This window comes from Polyodon spathula, chromosome 2 (assembly GCF_017654505.1).
Source record: "Polyodon spathula isolate WHYD16114869_AA chromosome 2, ASM1765450v1, whole genome shotgun sequence".
Lineage (NCBI taxonomy): Eukaryota > Metazoa > Chordata > Actinopteri > Acipenseriformes > Polyodontidae > Polyodon > Polyodon spathula.
Window position 1 is genome coordinate 38939449 of NC_054535.1, and position 18570 is coordinate 38958018.

General features: G+C 38.9%; 1 protein-coding gene across 1 annotated transcript in view; it reads right to left on the reverse strand.

Moving 5' to 3' along the window:
- The window catches only part of focad (focadhesin), a 95791-nt gene that overhangs the window by 33546 nt on the left and 43675 nt on the right, over positions 1–18570 (reverse strand). Inside the window, exons 20-25 of the mRNA XM_041221620.1 lie at positions 17986–18174; positions 17596–17717; positions 10207–10299; positions 4952–5040; positions 2411–2452; positions 1462–1570 (exon numbers count right to left, since the gene is read on the reverse strand). Coding sequence (XP_041077554.1) covers positions 1462–1570; positions 2411–2452; positions 4952–5040; positions 10207–10299; positions 17596–17717; positions 17986–18174 — 644 coding nt within the window. The remainder of the gene's footprint in view (positions 1–1461; positions 1571–2410; positions 2453–4951; positions 5041–10206; positions 10300–17595; positions 17718–17985; positions 18175–18570) is intronic.

The following is an 18570-nucleotide window of genomic DNA, read 5'->3' on the forward strand; positions in this document are numbered from 1 at the left end:
TGGAGCTGTCGCTCCCTGTCAGACTGGAAAGGAGATGGAAGCCTCCAATTCTACAGACTGCATTGCATTTTGTGGAGGTGATAGCAAACAAGAAAGCCGCTTTGAGCGATAAATATTTCAGCCCAGCTGAATGCATGGGCTCAAATGGAAGCTTCACGTTTAGCCTCCAGCAAGAAACAATATCCTTCATAGGCGGCCGAAGCTGCCAAGCCCCTTTTAAAAATTGCCCCACCAGGAATTGAGCTCCTTGGGAGATAAGTCAATTTTGAAATGGCATGTATAGTTGCCAGATAGAACTTTATCATGGGTTAAACCCTACGGAATGTCCCATGGCAGTTGTACTGCAATTCTTGCAGGACCTTTTTGACGAGGGGAAATCCTCCTCCACGATAAAGGTCTATCTGGCAACTATAGGGTTTGGGAAGGGTTTGCCTGTGCTGCTGGGCACAATAGAGCCAGTTATCCAGATAATTGTGCAGTCTGATGCCTTTGCGTCTCAGTGGAGACAGGACAGCTTCCATAGATCAAGGGGATCTATCATGCGAATAGCCCACATTTTTACAGGACAGCTGCTACCACCGTGGCATCCTGTAGGTCCGAAAGAGAGGGAGACCGTGCTTGAACTGCATTGACTAGCTGGTCTGAACCTTAGTAAGCACCCAGATGTCCGTGCTAAAAAGGGGCCCCGGGCCTGTGACAGCAAACTCCTAGGGTTGCTGCTTGGCCTGTAGCTTTGCGGCTTCTGTCTCTGTGCTGGGATGACAGAACCCTGAAAGGTTCCATTGAAAAGCTAGCAGCAAGATTTTTCTTAATACTGTTCCTGAAACCTGTGTAGACCCTTGAACTGTGATCAAAACGCATAGTTCCCTTTTCATGAAAAAAAGTCACTCAGGCCCTAAATGGGATTTTTTTTTTTTTTTATGTTTTCGCAGAGACTAAATGGAGATCCCATGCTTTCCAATAGGCAATTTTACCTTTTGGGACCACTTGCAGTTATCACATCTCACAACTGCAAGGGTCACACAGACTTCTTTAGTCTAGTTTAATATCCCTCTCTCGATTTCGGCTGGTGGTCAGTCCCGGTTTGAAAAATGTGATGTATTATGCACATATTTAGACGTGAACTCCCAACTGCAACATCAGTTTCCAGCAGGATTCTGGGAAGGAGAAGCACAGAGCTCTTTCATGTGGCAGTGAACAGGACTCACTAGGAGCAGTACATGCATTGACACAAACTGAAAATGCCAGAGCATTCAAGATTGAAAAAAAGCACGTAGTTAATAAGTTGAGCAGAATCCAGGTAAGATAAAAACAATTTGAGTGAGACTTCCTTTTCAACTGTTACAATTCCCAGGGTCCGATTTTCTTTTACAGTAAGAGAAACCCTGTTTACGGTTGTCTACTGGTGATTTTGCTAGTGAGTGTGTAACTGTGGGGTTTGTAATAGATCTCACCACTAACCTCTTGTGTGCTCTCAACATCTGACGGAAGGCTGTTCTCATACTTGGCTACGGCAACAGCAAGCCCAGTAAGAGCTAATATTGAGTTTCCTTGCATAACTGGGCTGTCCCTGTGGGATCACAGAAAATAAAACTGCATTGAAGTTGTCTGATGTCACAAAACATTAGATTTCAATACAACCTCCTATTTATTTATTTATTTATTTATTGATCTAATAGAAGTTATTTATAGTGGTTGGTCTGGGGAATTTCTACTGAATATACTGTACTAGTCACTTAGCAATAGTTTATAAGAACAAAGCTAATACTTTATTTTGGGGCTATATAAAAGTTGCAAGTTTTCTTTCTTTGTAAGATGGAAAACAATCATGTTATGCTTCTAAAAAATAACACTATACAACAACTTATAAATGTACAATAATATTCACAAATGTATTGGAAATATTTGATTGATCTTGAGCTTTTTGCATCCATTTATGTATAAATCAAAACAGCAGACCAATAAACTAATCAATATATACATTATATGCCCCAAACCAAAAATGTTATTCTTGGGTAGTCTTGCTGTAAATTTAGAACAAGAAGAGTAACAGTGGGAGCTCTAAATACAGCTGCCTATAAACTCAAAAACCGGTTACACGCTGATCCTTTTCACTGCATTGTTACTATACTTAGCGATTTTATTAAGGCGGTCAATAAATCACCCATTTTGTGGGAAACACCAGCAGAAATATGATAGCATGCCACTAGTTATATCAGTCTGAATTCAGATTATTAAAATAGACCCTGAATAGTTTTCTTCATGTCTTATCTATTTTCCGGGAAACTGCTCTGATGCCAAAACCCTTCTCAAATCAAACTAGGAAACAGTGAGTGACAGAAACTGGTGGGCTTTAAAATGCAAAAGGCTAATTATTCCAATTTACTAATTTGCTTTAAAAGGGGCTTACTTAGCTGCTGATTTCACTGCATCGGTGAGTTGGTCTCTGACCCTGTATGGAAGACAAAAAAACTGAGATTAGATTGTTTACAAAGCACTGCAGACTTGACCTTGTGTTATATCTTTATGCACACTGTGATTAATACTCCATCTGTCAAGACCCCAAGCAGAGTCCTTTCATCTCAACTAACTGCTACCTTATCACGCACTTGGAAGGTAAGCTAGTGTAGGGATCTCCCTTTGAAACTGTCCTATGTTTCTTACATCTCAGAACATATAAAAGGAGTTTGCCCTAAAAACCAGAACACATGCAGTGCTCGTGGTACAGGCTCATTGCACTGAACAATGCTGGAAGCAGTAGCCTCTTTTCTCAACATTGATCTGAGCTAGTTGGTAGTGTTTTGGCAGTGTTGCATCAAGCAGCAATGTCGATTCCCAAGGTTATTCAGGTGTGGGACAACATATTTGAAACTAGGGACTAAGTCCATCAGTGAGTTTACTTTTTTTTTTTTTGCATTGCATTGCATTGCTTAAGGAGGTACATATATGATCATTTATCAATTTTTATAGCCTCAAGAAAACTGGGTTTCAGAACAACCCTTAATAAAGTGTATTATTTTAATTATCAGTAAGACCCTGTTAAATAAATTATTTGTCTCCTATAGCTGCAAGAAAGTATAATACAGTAGATATCAACAACATGCCATTTGGACTATTTAAATTAAATGTTTAGTATACTGGACAAATTCAATGGAGACAAAGGTTCAAACAGTGGTGTAGTCGAGGGTATACGTAAGTAAATGGCGTTTACCTACTTTTAATTTGTGCAATATAGAGTTTACCCACTTCTCATATAAGGGATACAGAGTTTACTCATTTCTACTCTCCTTTGATATGCAAATACTAGGTTGAAGACAAGATATTTTAACAGTGAGCAGCTGTGTGTGTGTCAGTCAGAACTGTGGCGCGAGCAGGGAGGCGTGGTCACTGGACTGTGTGTGTTTGTGTGTGTGAGTGTGAGTGTTCTGTGATTGGTTGTTCTTGCAATGTTAATTTTCTGTTGTTCGTCACACTGGACCTGCTAGTAGCCTTCATCCTAGCCCATGAAAGGACCCTCACAGAACTGTTCATGTGAAGTGCACCGTCGGGTCTGAACAGCACCTGAGAGGGAAAGGACTGTATGGGGTGCTCTGGTTGGCTGAGGGCCAATAACAATGTATCTGTTCATGTTCAGTCTATCTCTGTTGAATCTACCTGTTCAACTTCACCAAATAGGGGTATTTACCCACTTTTCTATTTACCACTACACCAGTGGGTTCAAATATATCTATGGCACCCTCCTTGCTTAACTAAGCCCCTTTCACACTGGCGCTCCTACCCCTAGTCCCGACCGGGTTCTGGCTACCTAGGTCACTTTCCTGCGTAGTGTGAAACCATGTACCTGGTTTCACATAAACGGGTCAGCATTCTCTAAATACATGTAAACACAGACAGAAAGACAGATAGGACTTTCCAGCATTCGCCGTCAGGGGATAATAACATATTTACCATCAGTGGATCCTCCCTTGGGGCTGATCCCGGGATGCCACTGTCTTGACATAGGTGCAATATTGATTTTCCCAAGCAATGCATTAGGTAACATTTAACAAGTTGGCACTGGCAAAAGATGAAATTTAATTCTCAGGACAGGCTGTAGAGGGAGTGCTCAGTCACTCTTCTAACAAGAATCAAAGTGCGCAATTAAAAAAATAAATAAAATACTAATCTAAATATTGGTCATGTAGTTATAACATTGGTGTATATATACAGGCCACAGCACAAGTATGGTAGACTTTTAATGAGGGCCGGTAGCAGGGGGTTCACAAGGAGTAGTTTCAAAAGTGATGACTATGGGCCATTTGGGAGAACAATTTTTTCCAACTTCCCCAAAGGAATTATTTGTAGCATCCCTTTTATTAGTCTTGCACTTATTCATCAAGAGCCTTGGAGAAGGTCTTGGGTTGGCCAATCAGCATTTAGCTACAGCACCCCTATGGCATGGAATAGTGGACAAGCATATCTGGGATATGATCGAGCATCAGATAAATAACCCAAATGTATTAGCTAAACAAGGAATAATGACTAAGATTAAATGTATTTTAATAAGTAGGTTCGAAGAATTATCGAAGTGTAAATGTTTCTGATCCCAGATTGAATGTATGATGAGATTGCCTAAGAGTGATGTTATTTTTAGGGATGTGAAATTACTCCTGTCTGTTTCTGGTCATCTTGCCAGGACAATCTTGTAAGAAGCCTCAGTCTCAATGGTTTTTTTTTTTTTTTTTTTTTTTTTAATATATATTTACTCTGATTTTTATGCTTACCTGTACTTGCCATTATGGCTGCCCATGGTGGCCAAGTAATTTTTTTCTATCTCCAATCTATTTGTATTACTTGAAACGTCTCCTAAAATAGAACTGTACAGCTGTAAGGTTAGTTCTCATGTGTACCCTGTCACAAAGATATACAGGAATACTTTCCCAAGTGCTGAGGTAAAAGACAAGTTTCCTACCAGAGCCAAGCTGTAAATTGTTTGTATTGGATGTCCTCAGGACTTTCTTTGCCATGTCTTTGCTGCATCTCAAGCTCTGCTTGTCTACCCTACAGGCACAATGTAAAACAAAGTCAGTCAGTAATATACACACTCCATGCCAAGAATACAAATACCAGTTATCAGTACCCCGAGAAAAAGCAGATCACCGTGACTACTAACAAAACATGTGGAACAGCATCTCAATGCATACAGCTATGGCCAAAAGTTCTGCATCACCCTAGAATGATCTAGCTTTGCTTAATAAGGTCGAATGAAACCTACTGAAAAATTTGACGTTTTCAACATATTAAAATACATACCGATTTGTAGTTTTCCATATACAAAAATTTAAAAATGTGACATTTGAAAATCGAACATGAAACACATTTTCCAAAAATACATCACAAATCTTGACACGTGTTACTCAATTAGAAGTAATCAAAGGTGACAATTAGATTTAAGCTACTATATACAGTGGTTTGCAGAAGTATTCACCCCCCTGCAAAGTTTTCACATTTTGTTGGCTCCTGAGTGTACTCCACGACGCTTTCAAATTAGACTTTATATGTAGCATCTACACAAACTACTCCACATTGATAAAGTTAAAAAAATGCATATAGAATATAAATAAGTAAGATTTACAGAGAAAACAGATTAATCTCAGTTGCATAAGTATTCAACCCATTTGATACTACAGCCCTAAATCCGCTCATGTGCAAATCATTCATTTGAAAGGTCACAAAATTAGTGAAATGGTTTCAGCCTGTGTGTACTCAAAGTGGTTTAACTTACAGATAATTTCTTTCACCTATATAAAGCCTTTCAAGTCGCAATTCCCATAGTGATCCAACAAAGCAACCAAGTCAGGGCTAAAGTGGTAGAGAGGCACAGTGCAGGAGAATGGTACAAGAAAATTTCAAAAAGGCGCTGATTATCCCTCTCAGCATCATTAAGAAGTGGAAGATATATCATATCCCCCAGACACTACCCAGATCAGGTCGCCCTCCCAAACTGAGCAGCCGGGAAAGCAAGAAATTGGTTAGGGATGTCACTCCGACGCCAACAATGACCTTGAGAGATCTGCAAAGTTCTGTGTCAGTGTTCACACATCAACAATGAGCCGGTCCCTACACAAAGCTGGCCTGTACGGATGGGTGGTAAGAAAGAAGCCATTACTCAAAAAGCTTCATCTTAAAGCATGTATGGAGTTTGCGAAAAAGCATGTAGATGATACTGCAGACATGTGGAAAAAGGTTTTGTGGTCAGACGAGACAAAAATTTAACTTTTCGGTCTAAATTCCAAGCGTTACGTCTAGCGCAAGCTCAACACTGCACATCACCCAGTCAACACCATCCCAACTGTCAAGCATGGTGGTGGCAGCATCATGTTATGGGGATGCTTCTCTTCAGCAGGGACTGAGAAGCTTGTCAGTATAGAGATAATGAATGGTGCAAAGTACAGGTGAATCCTTGAGGAAAACCTGTCCGAAATTCACATTTCAGCAGGACAATGGCCCGAAGCACAAAGCCAAAGCCACACTGGAGTTGTAGAGACTTGAAGATTGCAGTTCATCGACGATCCCCAACAAACTTATCAGTACTGGAGCAATTTTCCTGTGAAGAATGGGCAAAAATTTCACCATTCTACAGTGCAAAGCTAGTAGAGACCTATCCAAAATGACTCATAGCAGTAATTGCTGCAAAAGATGCTTCTACCAAGTACTGTCTTAAAGGGCTAAATACTTATGCAACCAGTAAATATCATTTTGTACATTTTCTTTGCAAGTTTTGCTGACATTTAACCTGCTCCTCATATAACAGTGTTCAGTTTAATCACTAAAGCTATGAATTAAAAAAAAAAAAAAAAAAAAAACTGTTCACAAGTTATTTGTAATTCCACAAAATGTGACATTATTGGTAGAGGGTGAATACTTCTGCAAACCACCGTATACACATGACCTGTACATAGATTTTGTAACTCCCAAGCAAGCCATGGGGAAGAGCCATAACTCCTCAGAAACACGCTCAGCCATCATTGCACTTCACAACAAGGTTTTAGCAGTCATCAGATAGCCAACAGAGGTTATGCTAGACAAAGCACAGTATCTAGGATCATCCAGAAATATAAGACTGGAAGCTGTAAAGCTGTCCCCAGATCGGGATGCCCAAAAGTCTGCACTGCTTGCCAGGATCGCCACCTATGCTGTTCAAGTATGAAAGATAGGACAGCCAGTAGTCCACTTACTGTGGCAATGTATAAAGAAGTTGGAGTGTGCACTGTGCACTGTGCACTGTGAGAAGGTGTTTCTTGGAAAATGGTTTGGTGTCAGGGAGGCCTGCTAAAAAGCGAGCAAAAACATCAGAGATGAACGTCTGAACTTTTGTCGCACGTACAAAGATTGGACCAAAGATGACTGGGCCAAAGCAATTTTCTTTGATGAGTCTCCCTTCAGCTGTTTTGGAAACCGAGGTGGATTCAGAGTTCAAAGGCACAAAGAAGAAAGATAAAAGCCAGAGTGCAACATCCCAACTACAAAGCATCCTGAAACTGTTCGTATCTGGGTATGTTTTTCTGCCAAAGGCACAGGATTCCTACATGTTTTATCCAAGGGGACAGCTATGAACAAACACTGGTACCTCAAAACACTCCAAGACCACCTCAATTGAGCTCAGAACCATTTTCCCAACAGCGACTTCTACTTCTAAGGTGATGAAACCCCTTGCCATCGAGCCAAACAAATGCAGAAATGGCTAGAACACAACAATATCATGCCACTTCAATTTTGGACTGAATGTTTGCTGGATCTCAATCCAACTGAGAACGTTTGGGGTCTGAGGACAGGAAATCAGGAAAAGTCAACCATGCAGCTGAAACAAAACGGAATCAACTGTAAAGGTTGCATGGAGAAATTTACAGGATAACTCAACCCTTCAGCACCTCATTGAGTCCATGCCTGAGAGGATTAAGGAAGTCTTAACACAATGGAATGCACTGCTAATACCAAGTACTGGTATTATGGCTTCTGGTAGACTTTTGCAATACAAATTTTGCATTTTCTTTAATAACATGAAATTAAATATCAAAATTATGTTCATATAAAAAAAAAACATTTAAATGATGTCACAAACCTACAATTCTAGGGTGATGCAAATCATTTAGCCACAGCTGTAGTTTCATCAAAAGTGGTTAATCAAGTGGTTACTAAGATACAACTGTCAATATCTTATCAGGCGCCAGTGGTATAAATAAGGAACCTTCATGGACATATTTTGTTTGGATGAGATTTGTTTCCATGTCCATACATATTAGTTTCAGACATTTGTAGATAAATGGACATTTTTTGTGTGTTTTTATTAAAAATACTGTATGAAGAAAGAGTTAAGAGTTTTCTTATAGTTTTTATTTTATTACCAGACATAAATGCCCCTGAAGGTAGTATTAAAACTGGACATATTGAGAGAGGGACAAATTCAATGCTAATAATACAATGCTAACCATAAAATGCTCATTTATTGCTGAGACATAATGAGAGATTTAGCGGGTTACACAGCTGTCCCCTGGTTCCATATTCAAATGGCTTTGTTCTTTATGGAAATAAGACATTTAATTTCCAATTACCCGTGCAATCTGTTGAAAAATTACAGCCCCTTTCATAATGCATTATAATTTAATATTATATTGCTTCAGCTGCAGAACCCAACAGTACAACCATGTCACTGTGCTGATTGCACTTGACTTCATGCTGGGGAAAAAAGGATTCAATGTGGTTGAGAGTTTAGTGTTAATGAAAGGTGCGAGACATACAGCACTGGCAAATGCACAGCACCATTCATCCATGCAAGCTTCACTTAACAAGCTGAAACAATACACCACCTCTGTTGTTCAGTTCAGAGGACTGCCAACTGTTTCAAATGATGTAAATTATTGGGGTGTCAGTTTTGCAATGTGGCAATATGACCACTCAACACAATTACATCACATTTAAAATATGAATAGTAAATTTAAGATGTTAAATATATCTATATATATAAATATATATATATTTTTTTTTAAAAGACAAAAAGAAAAAAATAATGGTCAATACTGCAGGAAAGCACTTAAAGAAACAAAGCATGGACATCATAGTCGGTACCATCATGGTGTTTCTGCTCTTAGACAGTAAGCCAACATTTAGGTATCCATATATAAATCACACAGTACACACAATCTGTACCTTGCAGAATGGCCAGTTACAGTTAATCTTTATTTGTTGTAGCCAGTGGAACATGCAAGCCCCTGGCACAGCATTGGACCCTGCAAGACACTTCTGATTTGCTGAAACTTGGTATTTTGGATACTTCAGTGTTTACTGGACAAAGTAGTAAAGGTAGAAGAGGTTGTCATAGAAAGTGTGAGACCTATTTATAAGGGTTTTAAAAATCATGATAATGAATGGAAGACAACAAACAGTTAAATAGTTTAAATAGGATATGTGTTGGTTATTGGATATGCTTGTAATCCACAGTAGATTTGTTATAAATGAAACCAGATCCAAGTGTGCAAATGAAAATTTTAATTGGGGTAATCCAGTCGTAACAGAAATAATCAATTACTCCATAATTTAGAGTATAAAAATTCAAAACCTGCAGGTCATGACCAATTTAAAACTACACCTGCTGTGTCAATTAGGCTCCCAAGATTGAGGCAGTTCACACTTCTAATAACCTACAGTCAACAAAAATGCATCCAAAACTGGATCATGAACGAGTGCAGTTACTCTTGATTACCAAATATGACATAATATAAAAGAAAATATATGCTAGAAATGGGGGTTTATGAACAAAAACAAAGCAGTGGATATAATGTATTGTATGGTCAGTATCTTAAAGTCTGTGTTCTGTATCATTCATATTGTCAGAGGTTAATACAATGTGACAGTGAAGTGAGAGAGGTTAATGAAACTTGAGAAGATCAAATAGTTTACACAGTAGGGCAGCCAAATTAAGTCAGAGGTCAAAGTGAAGGGTGTCATTAACATTTTTCGGTCATCTCAAGTGATTTACGCAACATTAGCAGCTGAAATATCTGCAGTGTATAGGCAAGCATATATAAGCTCTTCACAGGCTTAATGATTTAGGTAACGTCAATCAGTGTTTTCCAATATTCATATAGTATTCCTAACAAACGAATGCTTTTTGTTCCTAGGCTAATATTGGGTGCAGGGGTAATGGCAGTGTGCTCATTGGTCCCTTACCTGTAACAGAGCATGGTACGCCCTGCCCATGAACCCACGCCAACCCTGCGGCAAGAGGATTGACCGGTGCCATTCGGATGGTTGGATGTTCACCTGTAGAAATGATCATACAAGGGGTTGTAATGAGTTACTGTACTTTATGGCATATAACGAGCGCCCTTTTACAAATGTTAAAAGCAATGTGGCATGCCATACACTAAATGCATGTTATATACAAGGCACTCTATATTCTTGAATTACATCTATGTGTTTCAAAAGTCACAACCTGCCGTTCATGCTTAATTGATATATTGGTAATATTGTAAATGTAAGCAGGTGATTAAGTGGGATGGTTTTATATCAACCAATTGCAGGACTATCCCTTGAAGGCAATAAATCAGAAGGTGTTCGTCAGAGTGCAAAATCTCTGGATGGACAGAGGAGCGAAGAGCCAGTGGTGCAAATTTACTGGAACCCTAAAAAAGATAAACAGCAGGTGTATATACGTTCACATAATGTAAAAATGACTCGGGTAATGTTAGTTAAGGAAAATACTGTGTTTTAAATATATATACACTGAACAAAAATATAAACGCAACATGTAAAGTGTTGGTCCCATGTTTCGTGAGCTGAAATAAAAGATCCCAGAAATTTTCCATACGCACAAAAAGCTTATTTCTCTCAAATGTTGTGCACAAATTTGTTTACATAGTGAGCATTTCTCCTTTGCCAATACAATCCATCCACCTGACAGGTGTGGTATATCAAGCAGCTGATTAAACAGCATGATCATTACACAGGTGCACCTTGTGCTGGGGACAATAAAAGGCCACTCTAAAATGTGCAGTTTTGTCACACAACACAATGCCACAGATGTCTCAAGTTTTGAGGGAGTGTGCGATTGGCATGCTGACTGCAGGAATGTCCACCAGAGCTGGTGCCAGAGAATTGAATGTTCATTTCTTTACCATAAGCCACCTCCAACGTCGTTTTAGAGAATTTGGCAGCACGTCCAACCGGCCTCACAACCACAGACCACGTGTAACCATGCCAGCCCAGGACCTCCACAACCACTCGGACAGCTGATGAGATTGTGGGTTTGCAAAACTGAAGAATTTCTGCACAAACTGTCAGAAACCGCCTCAGGGAAGCTCATCTGCGTGCCTGTCATCCTCACCAGGGTCTTGATCTGACTGCAGTTCAGCGTCGTAACCGACTTCAGTGGGCAAATGCTCACCTTAGATGGCCACTGGCACGCTGGAGAAATGTGCTTTTCACGGATGAATCCTGGTTTCAACGGTACCGGGCAGATGGCAGACAGCGTGTATGGCATCGTGTGGCTGTGCGGTTTGCTGATGTTAACGTTGTGAACAGAGTGCCCCATGGTGGCGGTGGGGATATGGTATGGGCAGGCACAAGCTATGGACAACGAACACAACTGCATTTTATCGATGCCACTTTGAATGCACAGAGAGACCGTGACGAGATCCTGAGGCCCATTGTCGTGCCATTCATCCGCCACCATCACCTCATGTTTCAGCATGATAATGCACGGCCCCATGTCACAAGGATCTGTACACAATTCCTGGAAGTGGAAAATGTCCCAGTTCTTCGATGGCCTGCATACTCACCAGACATGTCACCAATTGAGCATGTTTGGGATGCTCTGGATCAACGTGTTCAACAGCGTGTTCCAGTTTCCGCCAATATCCAGCAACTTCGCACAGCCATTGAAGAGGAGTGGGACAACATTCCACAGGCCACAATCAACAGCCTGATCAACTCTATGCGAAGGAGATGTGTTGCGCTGCATGAGGCAAATGGTGGTCACACCAGATACTGACTGGTTTTCTGGTCCACGCCCTTACCTTTTTTTTTTTTTTTAAAGGTATTTGTGACCAACAGATGCATATCTGCATTCCCAGTCATGTGAAATCCATAGATTGGGGCCTAATGAATTTATTTCAATTGACTGATTTCCTTATATGAACTGTAACTCAGTAAAATCTTTGTTCAGTGTGTGTGTGTGTGTGTGTGTGTGTGTGTGTGTGTGTGTGTGTGTGTGTGTGTGTGTGTGTGTGTGTGTGTGTGTATATATATATATATATATATATATATATATATATATATATATATATATATATATATATATATATATATATATATATATATAGTAGACTACAGAAAGTCTACACCCCCTTGAACATTTTTCACATTTTGTTGTGTCAGTGCCTCAGAGTTTCATGCATTTAAATGATGATTTTTTTTCCTCTTATCCACACACCATACTCCACACTGTTAAGGTGAAAAAAGGTTTTACTGAGAAAGAAATTATATATTAAAAATACAAAACTGAAAGACCATAGTTGGATAAGTCTCCACCCCCTGAGTTAATACTTGGTGGAAGCACCTTTGGCAGCAATTACAGCTGTGAGTCTGTTGGGATAGGTTTCTACCAACTTTGCACACCGAGATTTGGCAATATTTGACCTTTCTTCTTTATAAAACTAATCAAGCTCTGTCAAGTTCCTTTGGGAGCATTGATGGACAGCAATCTTCAAGTCATGCCACAAATATTCGATTGGATTTAGGTCAGGGCTCTGACTGGGCCATTCAAGGGCATTTACCTTTTTTGTTCCTTAGCCACTCCAGTGTAGCTTTGGCTGTGTTTTACCTCAAGGACTTCTCTGTACTTTGCTCCATTCATTTTCCCTTCTATCCTGACAAGTGCCCCAGGTCCCTGTCAATAGGAAACATCCTCATAACATGATGCTACTACCACTATGCTTCACCGTAGGGGTGGTGTTCTTTGGGTGATGCGCTGTGTTGGGTTTGCGCCAAACATAGCGCTTTGCCTTTAGGCCAAAAAGTTCCATTTTAGTTTCGTTTCTTGAGTAATGGCTTCCTTCTTGCCACCCTACCATACAAGACAGATTTGTGGAGTGCTTGGGATTTTGTTGTCACATGCACACTTTGACCACCATAAAGGCCTGTAGCTCTTGCCAAGTTGCCATTGGTCCCTTGGTAGACTCTCTGATCAGTCTCCTACTTGCTCAGTCATCTAGTTTGGAAGGACTGCCTGATCTAGGCAGGGTCTTGGTGGTGCCATACACCTTCCACTTCTTAATAATCGTCTTGACTGTGCTCCAAGGGATATTTAAGATTTTTTTATACCCATCCCCTGATCTGTGCCTTTCAACAACTTTGTCCTGAGTTCTTTTGAAAGCACCTTTGTGCTCATGGTTGAGTCTTTGCTTTGAAATGCACTACCCAGCAAAGGGAACCTACAGGAACTGCTGAATGTATCCTGAAATCATGTGAATCACTACAATTTAACACAGGTGGAGGCCACTTGGTGTGTGATTTTGAAGGCAGTTGGTTACACCTGAGCTAATTTAGGATTGCTATTACAAGGAGGGTGGACACTTACCCAACCAAGCTATTTTAGGTTTTATTTTTTATTAATTTTCTACAAATTTCTAGAATATTTTTTTCATTTGGAAATGGTGGGGTAGGATGTGTCGATAAATGAAAAAAAAAAAAGCATTTTAATTCGAGGCTATAAGTCAACAAAAGGTGACAACTTTGAAAGGGGTTGTAGACTTTCTATAGGCACTGTGTGTATATATGTGTGTGTGTATATATATATATATATATATATATATATATATATATATATATATATATATATATATATATATATATATATATATATACTGTTGCAAAGATATTATGTGGAGGCGGCAGGCCCCACGTGATAATGTGTGTCAATTCCTTACAAAAGCCGCCACCACCCTCTTTCTCTTTTTTCAAGATTATTCACCCATCGATATACAGGATTTATATCTTTTACCTGCTGTATTCCCTTGTGACCTTTTCCCTTTTATACCTCTCCCCAGCACTTCTTTCCTAACTTAATTCTGGTGAATAAACCAGACCGTGAAAAGAACCCCACACCTCCGTGTGAGTGATGTTTATAAAAGACCTACACTGAGCTCAACTTTTCTGTAGGAGATGAAGCAGCAATCATAGTAAGGGGGGTTCACATATATATTAACACAGTTTAAAGTCTGATTGATCCTACTAAGTATTCTTCTTTGCAATACCACTCTGCTTTTAGCATACCACATGAGCGCATTTTAAAAGGGGTGTGCATTATTCCAAGTATATGCATTATAAAGTACATGTGCATTATACGATTGACGCACTTCATACAAGGGACGTTAAATGAAACTGCTCAGTCATGTCCTTTTGAGTATTATGGAAAGCAAGACTTATCAAGAACTTTATATATGTGATGTCGTGATTGGTACTATGACTTTTTAAATGTATTAAATTCTGTTTTTCAGTACAGGATGGATAAGATATGCTGGTTCACATACAACAAATGCTTTTTTTAGGTGATATCTTTTAATAGGATAGACTGAAGTTCCCCACCCAGATCAGTTTAGCCTCAGAAAATAAAACAAAAAATGTAAAGAACTCATAGGAAATGGAAAAAACATTCTGTTGCTATAGAGGTGCTGTCATAACGTTTCAGGAGGATTCTTTTGTAGTAAAATCCTAATTGGCAAATACTACCAGATGCAATAACTACACTGCCCCAAACAATCACATCTGGAGGACTGAGAAACTGCTTTGAAAAAGTAGTTCTCCCACATGTTGTGTTCATCAACACAGTAGTTACTTAAGCTCTATCATTCCCAGGTCTGTTTATGCAAGCCTTGTTGCTGTGGAGAAGAATTAGGGAAATGTGTCCAGATTGCTCCTCTTTATAAGGGACATCCTTAATGAACACCTCCTTATCTCCTGAGAAAGCTCAACGTGTTCACTTGCATGACTCACAAATAGCACCTTTTTAATTTATTATGAGTCTATTCTTCCAAAGGGGTTTGGGGGTCATGAACACCAGCATGAGATCATGTCAGGTTTCCTGAATGGTCTGCCCACAAGGACAAAGTCAGATTTTGGTGAGCAACTGTCCCCGATTTCCTGGACCTTTCCCAAAACGAATAGGCTCTGTCCTTGTCGCAGGCAGCCCTTTACACCGGGTCATCGTTTTCACAGGAATTTTGGAGAATCAGCAGGGACTCCTATTCTTCTCCCTAACATGCAAGGTTAGGACACAATCTGCCTTTCATCAACAGCACGCTCTTGTGCTTCAGGGAGCTTTTATCCATTTACGTTTACCATCTAGAACTTCTCAGACTAGGGAGTAGGCATTATGCTCCAGCGTGACCATTTGAGTAGAAAGAAATGCTGTCTCTTATGCAATGTAGAAACTAGTTTTGGTCACAGAGGTTGTGTTCAGTGGTTCAAAACTTGACTGCTTTCGGTATTGCTTTTATAGGTAAAAAACATAAATTTAGAAAAGCTTAAAATAACATATACTTTCTATAACTACGTAAATTGTGAAATCTAATGGTCCATAACATTAACATGACCTAGATGTCACTATCAACAGCACTATGTCCTTACACACAAGTGATGGGAATGTGTGATTGAAGCCAAATCTTCAAAAAATACAGTAGAACACCTCCTAAGAGAACACTTCGCCTAAGAGAACACCCTTGTGGTGAAACTTATTTTTCCTATAGTAAATGCTCCAGCTAAAGGAACAAGAACTTTGCTTAAAAGAACACCTTTTCAGAATCACTAGCAATTCGTTCAGAACTGATACAGAACTGTTTTGTAACCGGATTACTCATCATCATCAATCAACTTAAATTCAAACAGTTTATTCAACGTTTTCAAATGTGACTCGTCATCGCGACAGTATCTTGAGGCACACTGATTGGTTTATTTAATCTTTCCAGAAGTGCCGTCATATCATTGTCTCGTTTTGTATTCTGATTTCCACGAGTGCCCCTCATCACTACAAAATAGCACGTAAACAAACAACGAAATGCACTGCTGTTTCTCTTGCTACAAAAGTTGTAAATTGTTCAAGCTCTTGTAAAAAAAAAAAAAAAAAACTAAAACAGACACAAGTCGCCAAGCAATTCGGTGTTTTCCATTCTGGTGAGTTGCTTCACCATTCTGTTAATTCAATTTGTGCACGTCTTGCTGCTATACTGTTATTCATAATTAATCTAGAGCTGCTGTTTCATTTTTTAATTTGTGTAGGGGTGCTTTGTTCATTTATTTTGACAGTTCATTAACATTAGTTTGTCTTTGTTAATAAACTGTAATAATAAACTTACAGGTGTCTATTGCTTTTCGCTTTTTTATTGTATTCATTTCATATAATGATACATGAGCGTTGTGCCAAGTAATACATATTGATTGATTGATTGATTGATTGATATTGTGTCTGGTGATCAACTCCATCTTAAAGGACACTTTGCTTGCTTCCCGAGGGGTGTTCTCTTAACCGGAGACTACTGTACTGCTAAGTCTGGGCTTTGCGTTAATGATCTAAACAGCATCGGACTGAAATACTGCCATTCTTATCACTATATAAACCTTTCTTTTGATTTATTTTTCATTATTAATATTAATACAATGAAAAAACAGGTGTGTGATGTACTGTAACATTGATATAATCTGTATTTAGATCTGTTTAGATCACTATAATGTCTTGTAGTCTTTGCTGCAATCAGATCCAAATAATCAGTTTTCTAATTGAGATGGTAAATATGCAGCAGAAGTGTCCTGTCCTAGAAAATGTAATTATTTCTATACTAAACTGCAATCTTACTCACGTATGCATTTGATGGTTTAAAACTACGTGTCAGCAGCTAAATGGAGTAAAAGGTTATCAGACGTTTATGTTATTGTTTCTCTGATTGGTCAATTATTTAGTTGCCACATAAAAAAACTGCAAAAAATAGGATTCAATCCTATATTTCGTATCACTTCAGTGTCGCCCTGGTGTCGCCCCACCACATTGCCTGTCATGTCGCCTGTGGTGTGAAAGATACTTATCAAAAGAACAGGTTCTATTAAATTTGTCGCATCGCTGCAGTTCCGCTTGTTGCATCTGGTGTGTCGCAGCTTTTACCCTATAAACAATGCGCATTCAACTTGTTTATACAATTCATCATACATTTTTCTACCTGGCAATTCAGAAACATTTTATTTAAAGATCAAACTGCCTTCTTACGATGCTAAAAACAGCAACAATAACATAATGGAATTTACTTAAAAACAAGTAAAATTTTTCAATTACCAACCTGCATTTGTCTCTGTATTATGGACATATCCAACTCTAAAGACTAAATTTGATCAATTGCAAAGTTTGGTCACCATTCCTTCCAAGAAAATTCAAAACTGTGCATTCAGGACTCAGATCTTATTACGTAGAAGCCCTCTAAGAACACAAGCTTTTTGTTCCAAAGAGCAAACTTAGAAAGGTATTTGGAAAAGTAACTGAAGAACCTTTTTTTAAATTATATTAAAAAAAAATACCTCATGAATAAGAGCTGTCAGCATCTGCTGATAGCTGCGTCCCCTGCTGACAAGAAATCGATTGATGGGCCTTCCATCCCTGTCAGTCTGAATGGGAAGATCATAGCAGAGCAACAATCCAGCTAAAACACAAGGTTGTGTCCAAACCCCTCTATGTATATAATATATATATATATACTATATATATATTATATATATATATATATATATATATATATATATATATATATATATATATATATATATATATATATATACACACACACACACACACACACACACACACACGATAATAACAAAGTACTAATAGTAACAATAACAGCAAGATACAGTATTTTGTTTCTTTAGAACATAAAAGCAAGTATGAGAGAAGAAAACCTGCCACCTCACCTGCAAGTCCAGGTTTCAGCCCTGGCTGCCTGTTCTTTTCATAGGTTTTTAGCAAGAACCCTGGAATCCCTGCTACAGCCTTCCCCTGGTCAGTGCGCAAGGCTCCACCTTTGAGAGCCGAGTGGTACACTCCGCGAGGCATTGCAACCATCTCCTGCTTCATGAGAGATGCCAAAAAGTCTTGAAGTGCTGAATAAGAACAAGAGAAAGTAGTCAAAAATCCAAAACAATATCTCATAGAACAGCTACAGAAAACACTATTTGACAATAAAACAAAGTTGTAGAAAGCAAGCGTGTCATTAAAATATGATACATACCACTGCCACAGTTGTAAATATTAAAGTAGAGCTGTCAGTAATATTAAAAAGACTACACTTGTACAAAATGTGAAAATAAAAGTGTGAAAGGTGCCTCCATATTTCTTGCAGATTATTATACTCTAACTATGTTGTGCCAAAGAATGTTGTTACCCTGTTTTATCACAACTAGGTAAGTGTTTCCCTAGATAGATGTAAAAACTGCATGTGTGACTTCTGAGCCTCTGTATTACCCCAGACCAAATTTAATATACAGTTCAAGATATAT